The 17,837-nt window shown below is 38.3% G+C and overlaps 1 protein-coding gene across 5 annotated transcripts in view; it reads right to left on the bottom strand.

The window, feature by feature from the left end:
• Nucleotides 1–17,837, bottom strand: part of HOOK3 (hook microtubule tethering protein 3) — an 83,242-nt gene that overhangs the window by 14,415 nt on the left and 50,990 nt on the right. For 3 of the 5 annotated variants that reach the window (XM_062513628.1, XM_062513632.1, XM_062513629.1), the window contains 8 exons: nucleotides 16,202–16,312; nucleotides 13,580–13,667; nucleotides 12,955–13,024; nucleotides 9,001–9,141; nucleotides 6,767–6,854; nucleotides 2,502–2,579; nucleotides 1,782–1,816; nucleotides 930–1,012 (listed from right to left, as the gene is read on the bottom strand). In XM_062513628.1, the coding sequence (XP_062369612.1) occupies nucleotides 930–1,012; nucleotides 1,782–1,816; nucleotides 2,502–2,579; nucleotides 6,767–6,854; nucleotides 9,001–9,141; nucleotides 12,955–13,024; nucleotides 13,580–13,667; nucleotides 16,202–16,312 (694 nt within the window). The remainder of the gene's footprint in view (nucleotides 1–929; nucleotides 1,013–1,781; nucleotides 1,817–2,501; nucleotides 2,580–6,766; nucleotides 6,855–9,000; nucleotides 9,142–12,954; nucleotides 13,025–13,579; nucleotides 13,668–16,201; nucleotides 16,313–17,837) is intronic. The other 2 variants (XM_062513630.1, XM_062513631.1) reach the window with 1 other exon arrangement.

The following is a 17,837-nucleotide window of genomic DNA, read 5'->3' as shown; positions in this document are numbered from 1 at the left end:
AATTCCTAAAAGGCACAACTCCTGCTTAAATCTACTAAACTGTAACATGAATATACTAAATTTAATTTCTCCCTCACATTTTCTTAAGAAGCAACGAAGATCAGTAGGACAATTTAATTGCACAGATTTTTTCTTGTGTTGGTGTAAGAATATGTCAAGCCACTATTATTTCTACTTCTTCTGTACAACTTCTCAGATATCAGAAAACAAAATTGCATTTTTTCCTCCATCTTACCATGACTAAAATAGTTTTACCACAAAACTGAAAAGTTGCCATTGGTCACAATCTTTTGCATTGTGCTAGAATAACTAGTATTTTGAAAAATCCAGACTACATCCTTCATAACTTCTCTGGAAAAAACATAGCAAAAATCTGCTAAAAACCAACTAGATGCTGAGTTCTGCAAACCCTCTGAGCAATATGATACATATCTTATATTCTCTTTCACCAGTAATGGAAAGTTGTCTCAAATTACAATACATTTTTGAAAACACACTGAGGGAATACACATTGTAAGTAAAAATGAGTCACTGACAACAGCAAGGATCTTCTAAATTAGGGTCTTATGAGATGTGACAGTTCTGGACAGCTGAGGTTCAATGACAGATATTGCAGTTAGCTGGTATTTCTATGGCCAATGTCACTGGGCTTTGGGACTAGATGATCCTTAAAGTTCATTCTAAAATCTTAGCATTCTATGATTTTATGATTTCTTACTACAGTGTTTCTAAAATGTGATTCCCATGCAGTTCAAATGTTAAAAGCACCATTTGGTTACCCTAGTTACCAAAGAAATTAACTACACAAATATCACTTCCATTAAAAATGTACATTTTGCTTACCTGACACATCTTTTAGGTATTATTATAAAGATGTTGCACATGAAATAATTTACAAAGAAAAGAAATGGACTGCACAGGTAACTCACAACTGTTGTTGCATCTTGGTTCCAAATCTTCAATAATAGCTCGTTTCTTCTGTAGCTCATTGTTAGCTTCATGGAGCTTCTCACTGTTAAAAATCACAGAAGCACATATTGTTTCCCCAGTAGTATTACTGTGCTTGAAATGAGCACTAAACAGTATAGAAAATCCTCAGAGAGAATTTCTAAGGGCATGACTGATTTTTTTTTCTGTGGAGCATGGGGACAAGTGACAGTATCACTGTAGAAATATTTGTTACGTAAGATGAAAAACATTGTTCTGTATGGAAAACTGCAACAAGAAACAGTTCCTTAGTCAGTAACTGTACTTAATTTATAACTTAAAGAGTTAATTGTACAATGAGGGCCTAAAATGAATACTCATAACTGATATTACAATGAGGAAAGAATGGATAAACCCAAAGGCAACAGAAACTTCTTTTTGCAAGACAGTCAAAAAACAAATACTCCATTAGGGAAATAAAAGATATGCAAAAATAGCACAATAAAATGATAGCACTTCCTAAAGTATTACCTTATATGCCATAATATATATCAAAGAGTAAACAAATTAATTTTGTTCATATAAACATGCTTTCCTCAGAAAAATAATTACTCAGTCCTCTTGAGGAAAGATCTGCACAATGTTAAGCAAAGTTTTCTACCCAACACAAAATGATGGTTCCCTCATCACTCTTACAGAATCTGAAAACAGATTACCAAATATTCCTGTGTTATCTAATCTCTCTTAGTTGTGTATTTTCCAGGTCCATGATTAATGACTGTCTGCCTTCCTTACTATATAGAAAAACACATAATTTCAAACTGCAAACAAAATAGGCAAACAAAAATACTTACAGATGTTCTTCAAGTTTCTTTTTCAGAAGAACTGACTAAAACAGAAAGTTATATGTTTTATTTTAATGTATTGTGAAGCTTTAACATATTAAAAATTATTTTAAAACATGCAATTTTGACATTCTAACCAAAATCCAACTTTTTTACTCAGATTTAGATCACAACTGTAAAGCCTCTGGTAGCAACCTTTCTCTTCACAGCTGTGTGACTCTACTAAAATTAGAACCCTTTAGAACTTTACAAATACTTTCCCAGGAGCTAGATCAATAAAAGCAAGATCGATACATGACAGAATTCTAAGGCAGTTGTTTTAATTTGTTCAGTACTTTGTATTGGCAAGTGCAGCAAAATTTGCAAGAGCTACCAATATTGCATTGCAATCTGCATGAAGACATGTATCAAATTAGTTGAAGTAAATTCCCATCCCCACAGAAACTAGGAGTAGAGTATTTCTAACTGCAGTGTAGCAAAAAAAGTCACCTTTTGTGTTTCTTATCTTTATTGATTACAGATACATAAAAATCACCATACAACTTACAGTGTTCCACTTTCTGATTAAATTACATTTAGATAAGCTCTTTGAATAAAAACTTTGAAGTAATTTTTAAATTTTAAACTCAACTTTATACACAGTGAGTATCTTTCAATAGGAAAAAACCTAAATCAAATAAATGTCTATGAACTGAAAGTAGTGTTAAGTAAATAGAAAGCCATACTCACAATAGCCTTGAGCAGAAGCCCATGCCAAGAAACAGAGATGACATTAGTATAAAGCAAAACAGCAGCCAACAGAAGAAACTATTTAGAAAGTCATGAACAGAAAAAGTTAAAGCTATGTATTTTTCACGCATGTGCAATTTCTTCCTCTGTTCTCATGAGCAATTTCATCTTGTAACATTTTCTAAAACATGTCACTAAACCCAAACATATAAAGATAATAAAGAAACACATTCACAAATCATTGTGTTTAAATCAAGATTCCAAAGGAAAGCAACTGCTATTTTGGAAAGTAATTGTAAAACAAAAATCATACAATTTATAAAACCAAGGAAAATAGCCATTCTGTTGGGCTACAACCAGAATTGAAAGATGCAGGTGTTTTTGCGGTGTGATGCTGAATTGTGTTATTGCCACACTGACTGAATACAAAGCAAATGTAGAATATTTAAATCTGCAACTGCCTTTTTAGTTTGTATTTATATAGTATTAACTACAAGGGAAGGTTGACATGTGACTGAGGGTCTACAGCACCATCAAAATATAAGATAAAATCATCAACAAAATTACTTTATTGTTTTTTCTCCAATATTCTCTCAACCAAGATTTAGTCATCTCACTAACAGAAAAAAAATATTGCGAGCACTCAAAAAGCTTTTTTAGTTTGGTTATACTTCAAAATACTGTCTTTGATCACATTCCTGGGGCGTGTTTTTTCATTATTACAAAAGAGATTTTCTTATTGCATAACAAGAAAGGTGGGGAGCCATAAAAACAAGTCAAGACTGGCTCTACTGACTTCGCAGTCAGAAATTTGCAGCAGCTAATGATCTGCAGGTTTTGGTCATCTGGCTTTTTTCTTTCCCTCTGAACAACTGCAGCATCACCCCTTTTCTGTAACAAATATATTTGTATGCATCTTTATCAGTCACAAACCATCTGAACTGTCTCAATCACTTATATCTGATATTTTAGGGGCCTATCAGCTGGCTGGGACAAGAAAGGGAAAAAGATGGAAGTAGTGCCCATTTCTATAGGGTAACAAAATCAAAATCACCTCAGCTTTTTTTCTTTTGCATTCTTGTATTGCACTTGGATTTATCTTTAAACAGACACATCTACTAGTCAACACTGATTCCACTGGTGTATTATTTACCTAGTACCTGCACTGTTGAGGGAGTAACCCCTCTCCCAGCTAGATAGCTCATGTTTTCACAAGCAAGAAACTGTGATAAACAGTCCAAACAATTAATAGAAACAGAAATGAGCTTACCCACATTAATTCACCCAAGACACATGATTGGGAAAGAGACAAACACTCAACGTGCCATTCTAGGCACCCAAAGATCCTGTATATAGTTAGCAGATAAATTCAAACACATCACTCTAAAAATGGGCAAACATTACTTCCGGGATTTTTGCAGTACCAGTAAGCTCTAAAGACTCATACAAATCTAAAATGTAGTTACTGCAATTGCTCTCTTATAGGAAGATGAGTCTCCTAAACACTACAGAAATAAAAGGTTTTTTGCTTGAAGTTCCTTTCATAAACAAGCCAAAAGAACAAGTCTGTCCCCCTTTTCAGGGCAAAATTTTGTTTCATTGTAGATGTTAAGGTTAGGGGGAGATGGCTAGGTTCTGGCCTGAGGTTAAGCTAACTTAGTAAGGTGTGGGAAACTATGGGTCATCACTTCAGAAGACTGCTGGATGAGATTGGTAGCACTGTGGGGTCATGAAAATCACAAAACAGCACCATGATGGATGGTCAGATTCCAAGGATGTTGAGAGTAATTATAGAAAAGTTTGGGTTGGAAAGGACTTTCAAAGATCACATAGTCCAAACCCCTGCAACAAGCAGGGACACCTTTAACTAGATCAGGTTGTTCAGAGCCCTGTCCAACCCAGCCTTGAATATTCCATGGACGGGGCATCCACAACTTCCCTGGGCAATTTGTTCCATACCTCACCAAATGAAAAAATGGCTGAACTTCATGGGTAACTGAACAGAGTGCTGGGGACCTTTCAGGGAGATGTATCAGTAGCAGCATGTAAATCCAAAATTGTATATGTTACATTACAAAAAACATTAGGTGTGGGATGGAATTAACAAGTGCAGCAGAAGTAACTAAAGGCAGGGTGTTTATGTAGGAAGGGATTAAGGCAGAGAACAGGAGAACAAGGATGATAAAAGACAGTGATAAGACATGCAAATGATGTAGCCGAAGCTGTTCAGGTAACTGAACACATGACCCACATGACTACTGCATTCTGAAGGAAAATAAATCAAACCTATTCTAAGCACACCACACATATCTAAGTTGATTCTGTGGTCTGAAAGACGTGGGTAAGTAGCCCTTGCCTGGCTAGCAAGGTAACACAAGGGATGGACTGACTGACAGAATGTGTCAGTGCCCATTACAGGCCCAATGGCACAGCTGCCTTCCCATGCACCTCAGTAAAAAATCAAAACTGCTTGTCCTTGTGGACCTTGACACACAGCGTGTAGCACGGCAAGGACACTTGCCTACTGGGTTATGATACTTTATCTTTTTGGTCATGTCTAAAAATAACTTCAGCTTTAAAACCAAACCAACCTTAAAAGGTCAAAACAATCAAACAAACAAAAAAAGCCAACAAAAAGTAAACCTGAGCTCTCACCATACATTTCTGGACTGAATTAAAATGAAGTGTCAATTTTCTGGATTGGGCACATTTACAGTATAAGTACATAAAAATATGGATTTCAGTGCACTGTTGGAGAAAAATAGCAAAAATCAGAGGAAATTAATGAAAAATTATGTACTGGTGAACTGTATGCCATGTGTCTCCTCTTGCTTTTTCATATGTTTCTGAAGAATCACTCTTTTTTTTTATGGCTAGTCTCAACACAACTTCAATCTACTTGATCAGCTGGGTTTAACTTATGAGGTTTGCTCTGCTGTATAAGGGAGATTGCATGAGGAGACCACAATGTCAGAGGTTCTTGCATCCTCAGCACTTTCCTATGCTCTTTTCCACACTCTTTTGCTTCCTTAAGAGTAAATTAAATCCTACAGATCTAACTCAGCAAAACAGGCCATGGGATCAGTGCCCATAAATCACCACTGCTATGGTCAGACCAACACAGAAGCCATGAGTGGAGACACACCCTAAATTACTGCCCCAACCAGAGCCTCAAAATGGACACAACTGCAGTAAATAAAGCTAAATACAATTTGACAGGGATCATTTACAATACTAGGTATCTGAGAAAAACTCTTTCATATTCTTGTTCACCCTGAAAATATTTTGGCCAATAATCAAGACAACGAAGAACATCTCAGAATACACCTATTTTAACATGCATTCTAAAACACATTCCAAGTTACTCAGGAAAATAATCTTTTTTGGAAATCAACTAGGTGTTTGACATTCATATAGTTTATTCTGAAAATTAAAAGGGTAAATTAAATGTATCAAAATCTTAAACGAACATAAGTGTCTAATAAAAAACTTTCACTATTTTATATAAATTAGTTAAAACAAACCCACAAAAATAGAAAGCAGCACATTACAATTTGTTGCCAATTAGCAACATGATACACTGAGATTGTGAGCATATTATGCATGTACAGTCCAACAAATCGCTGCTTTCAAGAAAGTTCTAGAGCTTCTTTTTTGAAATACAGCAGATAATAATTTTTCAGTGGAAGACTGAAAGTTGTTTTCCACACTAACTCAGTTACAGTGTGTCTTACAGTTAAAATAGTTAACACTGTATACAGAAACAGAAAATCCTGCACTGTGTTGAGGGCCTAATTATATGACTTTTTTTTTAGTTTTGGTCTAACTGGCATTTTTTTACTTTGAAATACATTTACATGAAGAATTACAGATCATCCGGTGGCTGGAAAGGCCTTAACTTTCACTAAGAAAACTAAATCAAAAACAACTTCAGATGCCTTATTCATGGAGAATCAACATTTCCTCAATTCCTTGCAAAGCTCTCTATTCTAATTAAATTATTTTAATGCTGAGTTTTCTATTGCAACAGACACAATTATTTAAATAAAACATGTGACACCTTCTCTGAATAGGATGGTTTTCTTTTCTAGACAACTGTCTTACATCCTTAGTTAGAAAAGCACAATTTATTGGTAAGACCATACAAGTAAATACACAAAACTATTAGAAATTAGTTTGAATAATAATTTTACTTTTTTTTTCTACAAAAAGGTGGAAGTTTCAAAAATTACTCGAATGTAAGTTTGATGTACATTTCTACTTACATCTTCTGCTTTTGAACCTTGATCCTGCAAAGATTTTTGTAGCTCTTCAACCTGGGACTGTACTTCCAGAAGTCTCTGATTTACCAATCTAGGAAAGAGACAATATTTGTTTTTCAGAAAAAAAAACAAACTGCAAGAGGAAGTCTCAGATTTTTAGTGTCCAGTGTTTTCAGATCATCTACAAAAAAATTGCAATACTGTAAATTACTCACAAAAAAATTATAGCAGTAGTTAGATATTACAGCAGTTCCAGAGATTATAACATCCAGATGTTCATCCAGAATATTCTCATATTCCTCAAGAACAACATAAATGGATACAGAAATCAGTTCTATATACATGAAAGATGGACTTTTAACAGTCAGTTTTACTGTGTGAGAGCCGCTAGCTTATGCTTTTACACCATTACAGAACCCTATAAACCTGCAGGCTGGAATAGATGTTCACAGGTTGCCTAGATCTAACCTCCTCCTTAAAGCAGGTGCACTGACAGAAGACTGCCGGGAACCATATCCAGTACCAGGTTTGAACACTTGTAAGGACAGAGGTCTAACAGTCTCTGTGGGTTTCTATTCCAGAGCTTGGACCCATATTCCCTATTTTGTCTACTGCCTCTTGTCCTTCCACTACTAATCTCTTGAGAACAGCCCAAATCTGTCTTCTTTCTACCACCCCATTAGGCAGATGCAGTTCAGAGTACACTCTCCTCTATGTCACCTTTCCTTTGGCCTGGACAAGCCCAGTTCTCAAGTTTTATCCCACCTATCACACATTCCAGTCTCACTCACTTTAGCAGAATTCTGCTGCACTTCTACACATCCACATCTCTCTGGTAGAGGGGAATCCAAAATTACGTGCTCTGTCCAGTCATGATATCATAACAAATGGTGAGAGGTGAACAATCATTTTCCCAGACTGACTACCTCAGTGAGGACAGTCCGGACTACAGTAAACTGCAAGGTCCCGAGATAACACATCCTGCTTGGCCACCCACTAGGACTCCAGGGCTTTTGCAGCAGAACTGCTCCAAAGCCAGGGACAGGGTTCCCATCAGTTAGTTTCTCTGGACTGTTGAGCTCCTTCGAATAACAGCCTTCCCTTTCAGGATATCTTGAAGTGCTGCCATTCTCAAACTTGCTAAGAGTGTAGCCCCTCTCATCAGTGAAGTTGTTAATAAAAGTGATGAACAGAGCTGGTACTGATCACTGAGGAACTGGTTACCCATTGGGTTTCATTTCACTGACAATACTACTTTAGGCTTAGCTGTCTGACCACTGTCCATCTTACTTTTTGCTCACTTTCCTGTCCACTTACTTAGTTTATATCTAGCCATTCTGAACATAAGGATACCATGGGACACTTTATCAAAGGCTTGGCTAAAGCTAAGTACCATCCTCTGTTTCACCCTTCTTCACATTGTGCTGTCATCTCATTATGAAGACAACTGGATTAGTTAGGCATGATTTGCTCTGAATAAATTCATGCTGACATTTGCCAATTATTTTCCTGTCCCTCATGTAGCTGGAATTAGATTCCAGATGGACTTGCTTTGTGAAATTTCTGGAAAGCGAGCTGTGGCTGACCAATCTCTGTAGTTCCTCAGGCTCTTTTTCTTGCCTTTCTTGAAGGTGAGTGCAGTACTTACCTTTTTCAGGCTTCAGGCACCTCCCCCATTTGAAGGGGGAAGACAGGAGAAGATTAGATAAAGAACAGATTGGAAACTCAGATAGAAAGCAGCCTCACATCACTATCAGCCAAATACTGTGGCATGCTCTGATGAACTCTGGTCCCACAGATATCTGTATGCTGACTGGCCCAGACCAGCAGGGTCAGCTAGAGAAGGCTGCCAAGGAACACATCCTGCTGAGTTTTAAGTATCTACAAGGATGGAGACAGCCTCTTTGGTCAACATACTCCAGTGTTCAGCAACCCTCACATTGAGAAAAAAAAGTACATTCTTACATTTACATGAAATATAATGTGTTTTAAGCTCTGTCCATAGCCTCTTGCCCTGTTACTGAGTATTACTGACAAGAGTCTATCTCCACCTTCTTTAGACCCTCTCATCATGCACTTTAATAAGATATATTGATAAGATATTACCTAAGCCTTTGCTTTTCTAAGCTACATTAGTCTCTATCCCTCAGACTTTACTCATACAAAAGACTCTGCAATCTATGTCTCTCTTCTCCAGCTTGTAGGAAAGTCAGGTGAAGCAGCACAAAATTTCTTACCTGTTTTCTGTCTCCAGTTCATTCTTCCGTAAGTTTGCATCATCAAGAAGGCTCTGCAGCAAGGCAATCTTCTCATTGTCAGAACCTTCTTGGTTCAATTTTAACATCTTGTTCTCATGCTGAAGGCGGATGAGTTTCTCCCTAAACACATAGAACACAATTTTGTAAAAATAAGAATGCCAGTACATATAACAAAGAAAACAGTTTACCAGAGGGAGTAAAATAATAACATGAATGTAATATTTTAAAGAGAGATGCTGCAACAACAATCATGTTTTGAAACCCCCAAGTACAAGCACAGTTTAAGGAGCCATAATTGAAGAATGCAGAACACATGGAAATTACCTCAGTGCCCCCATCAGATCTCAGAGTACAGCTCAACAGATTTACAGGGAGAACAGAGAATGCAAAACTCAATACCAAGTGTGAAGAAAGATTGTAATCTCAGCTGTCACTGAACTACTACACAAACCTGAGCAAGTCACTTCAACCCTTGGTCTGTTTACATAGAATTGCAGAATCATTTGGGTTGAAAAGACTCTTAAGATCATCAAGGCACAACATAAGCCCAGCACTGCCATGTCCACCGAACCATGTCCCTTAAGCACCACATCAACACATCTTTAAAACACCACCATGGATGACAACTCAATCACTTCCCTATATGCAGTGCTTGATAATCCCTTCTAGTGAAGAAATTATTCCTAATATCCAATCTAAACCGCTCCAGCACAGCTTCAAGAACCCCCACCTTGTTACAGCCTCCTTTCAGGTAGTTGTAGAGAACGGCAAGATCACCCCTGAGCCTCCTTTCTCCAGGATAAACAACCTCCTGCTCCTCATAGGACTTAACTCTCTAGGCCCTTCTCCAGCTCTACTGTCCTTCTCTGGACACATCCCAGCCCCTCAATGTCCTTCCTGTAGTGAGAGGGTGCAAAACTGGACACAGAACTTGAGAGGTGGACACCAATCCACCACTGCCAAGTACAGGGGGACAATCCCTGCCCTGGTCCTGCTGGCCACTCTACTGCTGATATTGGCCAAGATGCCATTGGTCTTCTTGGCCACCTGGGTACTCAATGGTTCATGTTCAGCTGCCACCAACCAACACCACCAAATCCACACCAGAACAGCAGATGCTATCCAAAGGGACCTGGATAAACTGAAGAAGTGGGGCCATGAAAACTTCAAGAGGTTCAACAAGGCCAATTGTAAGGTCCTGCACTTGGTCTATAGCAATCCCTGGTATCAGCACAGGCTGGGGATGAACAGATGGAGAGCAACCCTTTGAGAAGGACTTGGGGGTGCTGGTGGGTGAGAGGCTGGACATGACCCAGCCATGAGCACTCCCAGCCCAGAAAGCCAAACGTGTCCTGGGCTGCATCCAGAGCAGCGTGGGCAGCAGGGGAGGGAGCTCTGCCCCTCTACTCTGCTGAGACCCCATCTGGAACCCTGCATCCACTTCTGGGGTCCCAGCACAGGAAGTATGCCAATTAATTGGAGTCCAGAGGAAGCCAGTAAGGTGATCACAGGGATGGAGCACCTCTACTATGAAAACAGGCTGAAAGAGCTGGGGTTGTATATCAGACTCCAGGGATACCTTAGAGCAGCCTTACAGTACCTGAAAGGAGCCAACAAGGAAGCTGGAGAGGGATTTTTTACAAGAGCATGGAGACACAAGACAAAGGAGAGTGGTGTTAAACTGAAAAAGGGTGGGTTAGATTAGATATTAAACAGAAATTTTCTTTACTTTGAGGGTTTGGAGGCAATGGCAAAGTGAGTCCTGGATGCCCCATACCCAGCAGTGTTCCAGGCAAGGTTCGATGGGGATTTGAACAACTTGGTCTACCGGAAGGTGTCCTTGCCCATGGCAGCAGAGGTGGAACAAGATGATCTTTAAGGTCCCTTCTAACCCAAGCTGTTCTGTGACTCTACAATTACTTCCCACTGTGCATCTTTTCAGACACTCTTCTGCAAGCCTGTAGCACTGTACTGTAGGTTGTTGTGACCCAAGGGCAGGACCTAGCCTTTGGCCATGTTGAACTTCATACAATTGTCCTCTGCCCACTAATAAAACCTGTTCAGATTGTTCTGCAGAGCTTTCTGACCCTCCAGCAGATCAACACTGTTCTGAGTAACCCAGAATGTTATTCTATTCCATATCTATCTGCCCAAAATTGTTACTCTCTTCCTGCAGCTGGAAAACAGAATGGCAGGGGCTGTGGAGGTGTCCCAGGTTCTTTAAAAGTTGAAGCATGCAGGCAGAGTCACTCTCTGTCCACTTGGCTTGCCTCTTGGTTCTTTGTAGCCTCTACTTGCTACAGTACCAAGTCGAGAAGCTCTGCTTTGCAATCAAAAGCTGTTTCAGAGTGACTTTTGCAACACCTGTCTGCAGCCATTCCCTCAGTACCCTTCAGTGGATCCCACCCATCCCCATGGATTTGCAGGGGCATAAGTGGCATATAGCTGTTTCCTCCTGTATTGCAGAGGTTTTATTCAGCTTCTTGCATCTGTCTTCCAGATCAGCAGTCTTACTATCAAAGATTGTGGCAAAGAAGGCTTCAAGTATATCAACCTTTTCCTCGTCCTTTTCCGGTATGTTTCTCCTTGCAATCAAGCAAGAGATTCAGTTTCTCCTTAGACCTCATTTAATTGTGAATGTATTTACAGAATAATTTTTTAATTGCCTTTTATTGGCAGCAGCCAGAGAAAGATCTAGCTGGGCTTTGGCCCATCTAATTTTCTCCCCGCATAATGGCACATCTCTGTAGTCTTCCTGAGTGGCTTTCTCCCTTCTTCCAAACATGATATAATATTTTTTATTCAGAGTTCTGGCCAATCTCTCTGTGCAGCCAAGCCAGTCTTCCTGATGGCTCACTATTTGGTACAGGAGCCTGCTCCTACACCTTAACAGTTCTTTCTTGCCCTCTCGGACTCCTTTGCCCTTCAGGACTGACTTCCAAGCAACTCTATCAACCAGACCCCTAAACGGGCCCTACAGTAGTCCAAAGTGGATGTTCTGCTGGCCTCTCTCCTTAATTCTCTGTGAATCAAAAAACTCTCATTCAGTGGTTTCTGTGCCCAACACGGCCTCTGATCATCACATCATCCACCAGTCCTTTCCTGTTCACAAATATTGAGTCCACATCTTCCCTAGTTGGCTTGCTCAGTAGCTGCGCTATTACATTATCTTCCACACAGTTCCTAAACTGATTCCTTTCTGCTGTACTGCATTTGCAGCAGACATCTGGTAAGCTGAAGTCCTCCATAAGAAGAAAGGCCAGCAATCTCAAGACATCCCCCAGCTAATTATAGTATACTGCATCCTAGACAAGTGGTCTATAACACACACCCACCAGAATATCTGCCCTGTGGCCTTCCCACTAATTTTTACTCATAAATGCTCAACTCTTTTGGTACCACCATCAAGCTCCAGACAATCAAATCAGGACAACAAGAATAACCCTCTTCTGATCTCCAACCTAAACCTTCCCTGAAGTGAATTCAGACAATTCCCTTGGGTCCTGTCACTGGTCACAACACAGAAGAAATGAGTGTCTGCCCCTACTCTTCTTCTTGAGAGGAAGGTGGAAACCACCATAAGAACAAGCTGAGGTCACTTGATCTGCTCAATCTCCTCCTCTCCAGGCTGAACAGATCATGTGACCTAAACTACTCATCATATAGTTTCCTCTCAAGGCTCTTCACCATCCTTGTGACTCTCCTTTGGATGCTAATAGCCTTATGTCCTTCTCATATTGTGGCATCCAAAACTGCACACAGGACTCTGGCCCAGTGCCGAGAGGAGCAGGACAATCCCCTCCCTTGCCTGGATAGTGATGCTGTGCCTGAGGACAGAGGTGGCTCTCCTGGCTGCCAGGGCACTGCTGACTCATGTTCAACTTGCCATTGACCACTGTAGAGGTTAGTAAAACAAAGCATACATTAGCTTACTTTATTTCAGGAGTAATGATTTCTGCTGCTAAACTGTCTGAAGGCTCTTGTCTTCCCAGAGGCATCAATCCTGAGTGAGGAAAAGACACCACTTACTTTTTTACATGACATGAAGTAGATATTGTTCTAGAAGTTTTAGACTACTGCTGGACAATGTAAAATGACACAAAGTCAGGCTAGAGCAAGACTGACAGACAAGCACCATTTCATTTGGTGAACCATTACATCTGATTTTATCCATTCTGAAGAAATAATATTGCATCTTATTTTCTGCTCATTATCTTATCTAAGAACTACAAAAGGTACAGAAGATTACACATACAAAGGAACTATAACACAGGAAACACCATGAGAAAATCTCTAAATAAAACTATGTAACTACATAGAAATCAGATATACATGATAAAAACATCCTACTGGAGAGGAGACTAAAATTTCTGATTGACTGAAATACCATTTGAAGCTTTTACTTGCTTATGAAGCTATGAATAGTTGAAGTTTTTCACTGCTGATTTTAGAAGAGCTTAAATTTATTCTGTGCTAAACAAAAGCACATGAAATCCTCTACAAAAAACTCCTGTGCAGTTTAGAAAAGAGGCATTTAATCTCCTTATTTGTCATTTACCTGTAGTGGTGAGTTGGCCCTCCTGAGCTTGTACACATCTAAGTTCTTCAATAGTTTCTTTCAAAGAATCCCTTTCTGTTCTTAATCTCTGAACAATTGGAGAGAGAATGAATATCAATCTTGGCAGTAGAAATCCATTTCTAACAGCCTTCAAAATTTCAAAAATAATTTAATGCAACTCTAGAAATTACTTTCAAATTAAGGTATATCAGTCTATTTCAAAACAGAATAAATGTAAGTATTCCACATGAACAGTGGTTTGGGGTTTTTTTGGGAGAAGTGCTGCTGATCTTTTTGGACTAAGAATAGCAGGGGTATAGGCTTACAAAATCAAGATATTAGTGACACAAAATTCTGGTACCAGGTAGTAAACAGTATCCACTGGGGCCACTCAGCTCTTTTGCTTTTCCTTTCATTGGGGCTGATTCCAAGGGACATGGAAGTCCGTTGAGAGACCACAGATCTTTCCCTCACCATGAATCCAAGATTCAACCAGGAGTGAAATTAATGAGCAGATAAATACAGAGTCAACAGAACAAACTAACTGCTTTTACTTCATTCTGTTTGTCTTTCACCAGTGAAAGTATGAGTAGCATTTCCATATCATATTTCTCCTGTGCGTCAGCTGGCCTTGTCTTTCACCAGCATCTTGGCCATGAAAGAAAACTAGATGTGTAAGACTTAGTGCAAAGAGACTAAAGAACAGATCACCTTGGGATCCAGACAGATGTGCTATTCAGTAGCATCAGGCAAATACTCTTTCAGTTTGGCACAATTACCTTTCTGGCAAAAAAATGAGAATCTACAGATAGCATGAAGCTTTTGTCCAGAAGGTTGCCAAGAGTCAAAAAAAAAAAAAAAAAAAAAGGAAAGCAGTTGGCTACTATATAATGATCCAAGTTGTAGTTGCTCCAAAAACAGACATGTTCAGTATTACTAAATGGTCCAGAACAGACTTTGCCTCTGTGTAGGTATGGAGTTGTGTTGGCTGGTAGCATTTCATCTTCTTAACAGCTGGAAAAATCTCCAGGGCTTCACCAGTACAAGCAGCTCAATAATTACCTTAGAACTTATAATGCACAGAGGTAAAATTTCAAGCTACTTTCATGAAGATATCAAACACTACCATGCTTTGCCAGAGCATAAGGAAAAGGATAAAATCAATTTCAATAGCTATTTACAAAATATAACTGACAAGATACCACTACCTAGTTTGTGACCTGCGGTGGGCTACTTTACTGGTACATACTGACAACAGAGAACAGAAAGAGCAGATAATACCGACAGTGAATCATTAAACTCATGTGATGAGGGACCTCTAGCTGTAATTTACTTCTCACAGGTTCATATCCATCCAAAAGAATGTACTTAAAACCAATATCCACCTCAAAAAAATGCTATTTGCCAGGGGTAAAACAGAAAACTACATGACAATGGCCTGCAATTCAGATCCTTTGTGCAAGATGAAATGGTCCACTGAGCCATGGATAAGCCACAGAAACAATTTTACCATTACCATTCAAAATAAAAGAATTGGAAATAAATCAATTTTAAAATTTAAAAAATAAAAAGCAGGAAAGAAAGCCAAAGCACAATACCAATATAGCTATTATGAGCATTCCAGACTGATTTGAAGGGCAGATGGAAGTGAGATGAAGGTCAAGTGTCCACCAGAGCTTGAAAACTTAATAAAAATGGAAATCAATGGCCTATGAACATAAAATAACTAAAAACTTTCGGTTCAAATGATATTTAAGTGCCGGGCATGGAAATCTTGGAAATAACTGGACATGAAATATGACTATTGAGGAAAAAGCCTACATAGTTTCTGACAGTTGGATCAATGGACTTATAATTAAAACATGCCTAAGAAACTGCTAGCTACAATTGCTGACCTTGATTTTAGGTACCTTGATTTGAGGCACTTGCATATACATTCCTAAGAAATGCTGAAATTAACTGTTGAGAAATGACAGTGTATAAGAGGTCTGAAGGATCAGTCTGGGCTAAAGAGGACAGAGCAATTAATTGCAGAATCACTAGTACCAAATGACACAAGAGGAAGGGGATAGATTGGTATCTATCCTGTGTGTTCCACACTGGCAGGACAAGATAGGTCCACAAGGAGCTGTCATAAAAGGTGAGACTGCCACAAAGAACATTTCCCTCTACACAAGTGCTAAGCCTCTTGCTACACTAGTGATGACTCCACAAAGAGAAGCACACTGATTGTATCTCAAGGAATGCCTTAGGGAAAAGAAAAAGCAACAGGAATTCAGTTCTAGAATGATACTGCAGAAACCCTGCTGTAAATAGGTTTTCAGAATACATAATAATTACCCTGGGTACTTATTGACTTTCTCATGGTAAGCAGTCAGAACCAACATTGCCAAATATGAAGATTTTTCCTCTTAAAAATGGGTTTCATATGTTTTTGTACAGGCACTTTATTCCATGCTGTACAATTCTTAGGTTTAAAAAATATCTTGTACACAACCATCAGAAAATTTTAGGGGAAAAAAAGACTTCCTAATTTAAAAAGACAGCTAACCATAGCTCTGTGTTATAAAGAATACAAAGTTGCTATTGTTACTAACAAAAAAATAACACCTTGGCACTTACATCTTTTTCTTTTTGAAGGCTGTCTACTTTTTCTTTCAGTCGTTTGCATTCATAATCTAATTTATCAGCTTTCTTGGATTCTTCAGATAACCTGTTTTGTAGTTCAACTGCCTGTGAGAACAAGAATCAATAATGTGTCTGCAAATGTTAAAACAAAATACACAAGATAAAGTAGCCAATTACAATGCACCACAAGTCATGTTGTAAAACAAGTGAAATAGTTACTTATAGGACATACTAAAAACTTCTTTCATCAGTTGTTCTGTGTTTCAGCAAAGTAAAAAGCATTCAAATATTAAGTCTTAGTGCAAGCAAAAGAGGAAAAAAGTGAAGCATTTTCAGTACATCTAAAACAAGAATTTAAACTCAAGCAAGGTTTACAGAAAAAAGGTATGTAATTTTAGGGATCAAAAAAGCTTAGGAACAGCAGAAAAATGTATCTGCATTCTGAAAAGCCTAGTAAAAAGAAAAGAGACTGACGAAAGCCAGTTATCTATACATTTTATTAACTTTATTTCTAAAGCCTCACTAAGAATTCAACTACTAGTTAATGCAGCCAGGTAACAATCCCTAACGTGAGATGTCCTAATAAGTTTTCATACACTAACATAAAGATTCAGCCACAGGCTCCAAACAGTTTTCTATATTACAGTGAGAAACACACATGTTTTTGACTACAGATCAGTAAAGAGCTCTTAAAATTAAGTGAGCAGAAATGTAAAAGCCAAGCACAACAGAAGGTCAGACAGTGAAACCTTCCCTTTTCAAAACTTACAGCCTTTACTAGCAAAGATTAATTCTCAGAACACTAGTAAAGCTCATAATACAGAGAGCATGGAAGCAAATAAGCTAAATAATGACTGACCTGCAAACACAAAAGCTGAATGAAGACTCAGCTAAAGATCTACAGCTTCTTCTGAATCAATTTATAAGAAGGCTTTTTCATGGCTTTTAGATTACAAAGAAAATTATTAAACCAGTAGCTATATCTGCATCAAGATTTCCCAGTGGTACGACTATAGTAAAGTAACTACAAGGCCTAAAATATGCATGGTCTTAAGTCTAAGAGAAGGACTTTGCTGCTGTTACTCTTAAATTAAAGGCTGCAAAATCAACACAGCCCTGAATTTTCTGAGATTTAAGAAATGAACATGTTTGATATGAAAATACTTCATTTTTCAGTTGTGACATCTATCACTGGGGCTATCAGAATAACTGTAGCTATAACAAAAACACTGCAGGCCTTCACCAGTGACACTGCCACCACTTGCAAAATATGAGTATTTTCACTTCAAATGGAAACAAATGCATTTATGTTTGTAATCAATCATGCTAAGATAATGGTATGTAGAAAAACACTGCAGGAAATAAATTAGTCTTGAATTAGGACTTGTGAATGTATAGAAAAAAATACAGCTTCATGGTAATGTGGAAGATTAAAAAAAAATTAACTGCCATCACATTTACTAAACATTATCTGTATGTGGAATGAGTAAAGCAGGAATCTTACAACAAAGAAAAGCAAGACATACTGTTAACTATCAGAATGCACATGCACAAAGGGGCTGAATTAAAATCACAATAAAAATTATCCTGCTGTCTTCACATTCCAATTCTTTATGCTGAAATAAAGTTT

Source organism: Cinclus cinclus, chromosome Z (genome assembly GCF_963662255.1).
Source record: "Cinclus cinclus chromosome Z, bCinCin1.1, whole genome shotgun sequence".
In the NCBI taxonomy this organism is placed as follows: Eukaryota; Metazoa; Chordata; class Aves; order Passeriformes; family Cinclidae; genus Cinclus; species Cinclus cinclus.
Note: the sequence above shows the minus strand (reverse complement) of the source record. Positions and strands in the feature narration are given on the sequence as shown.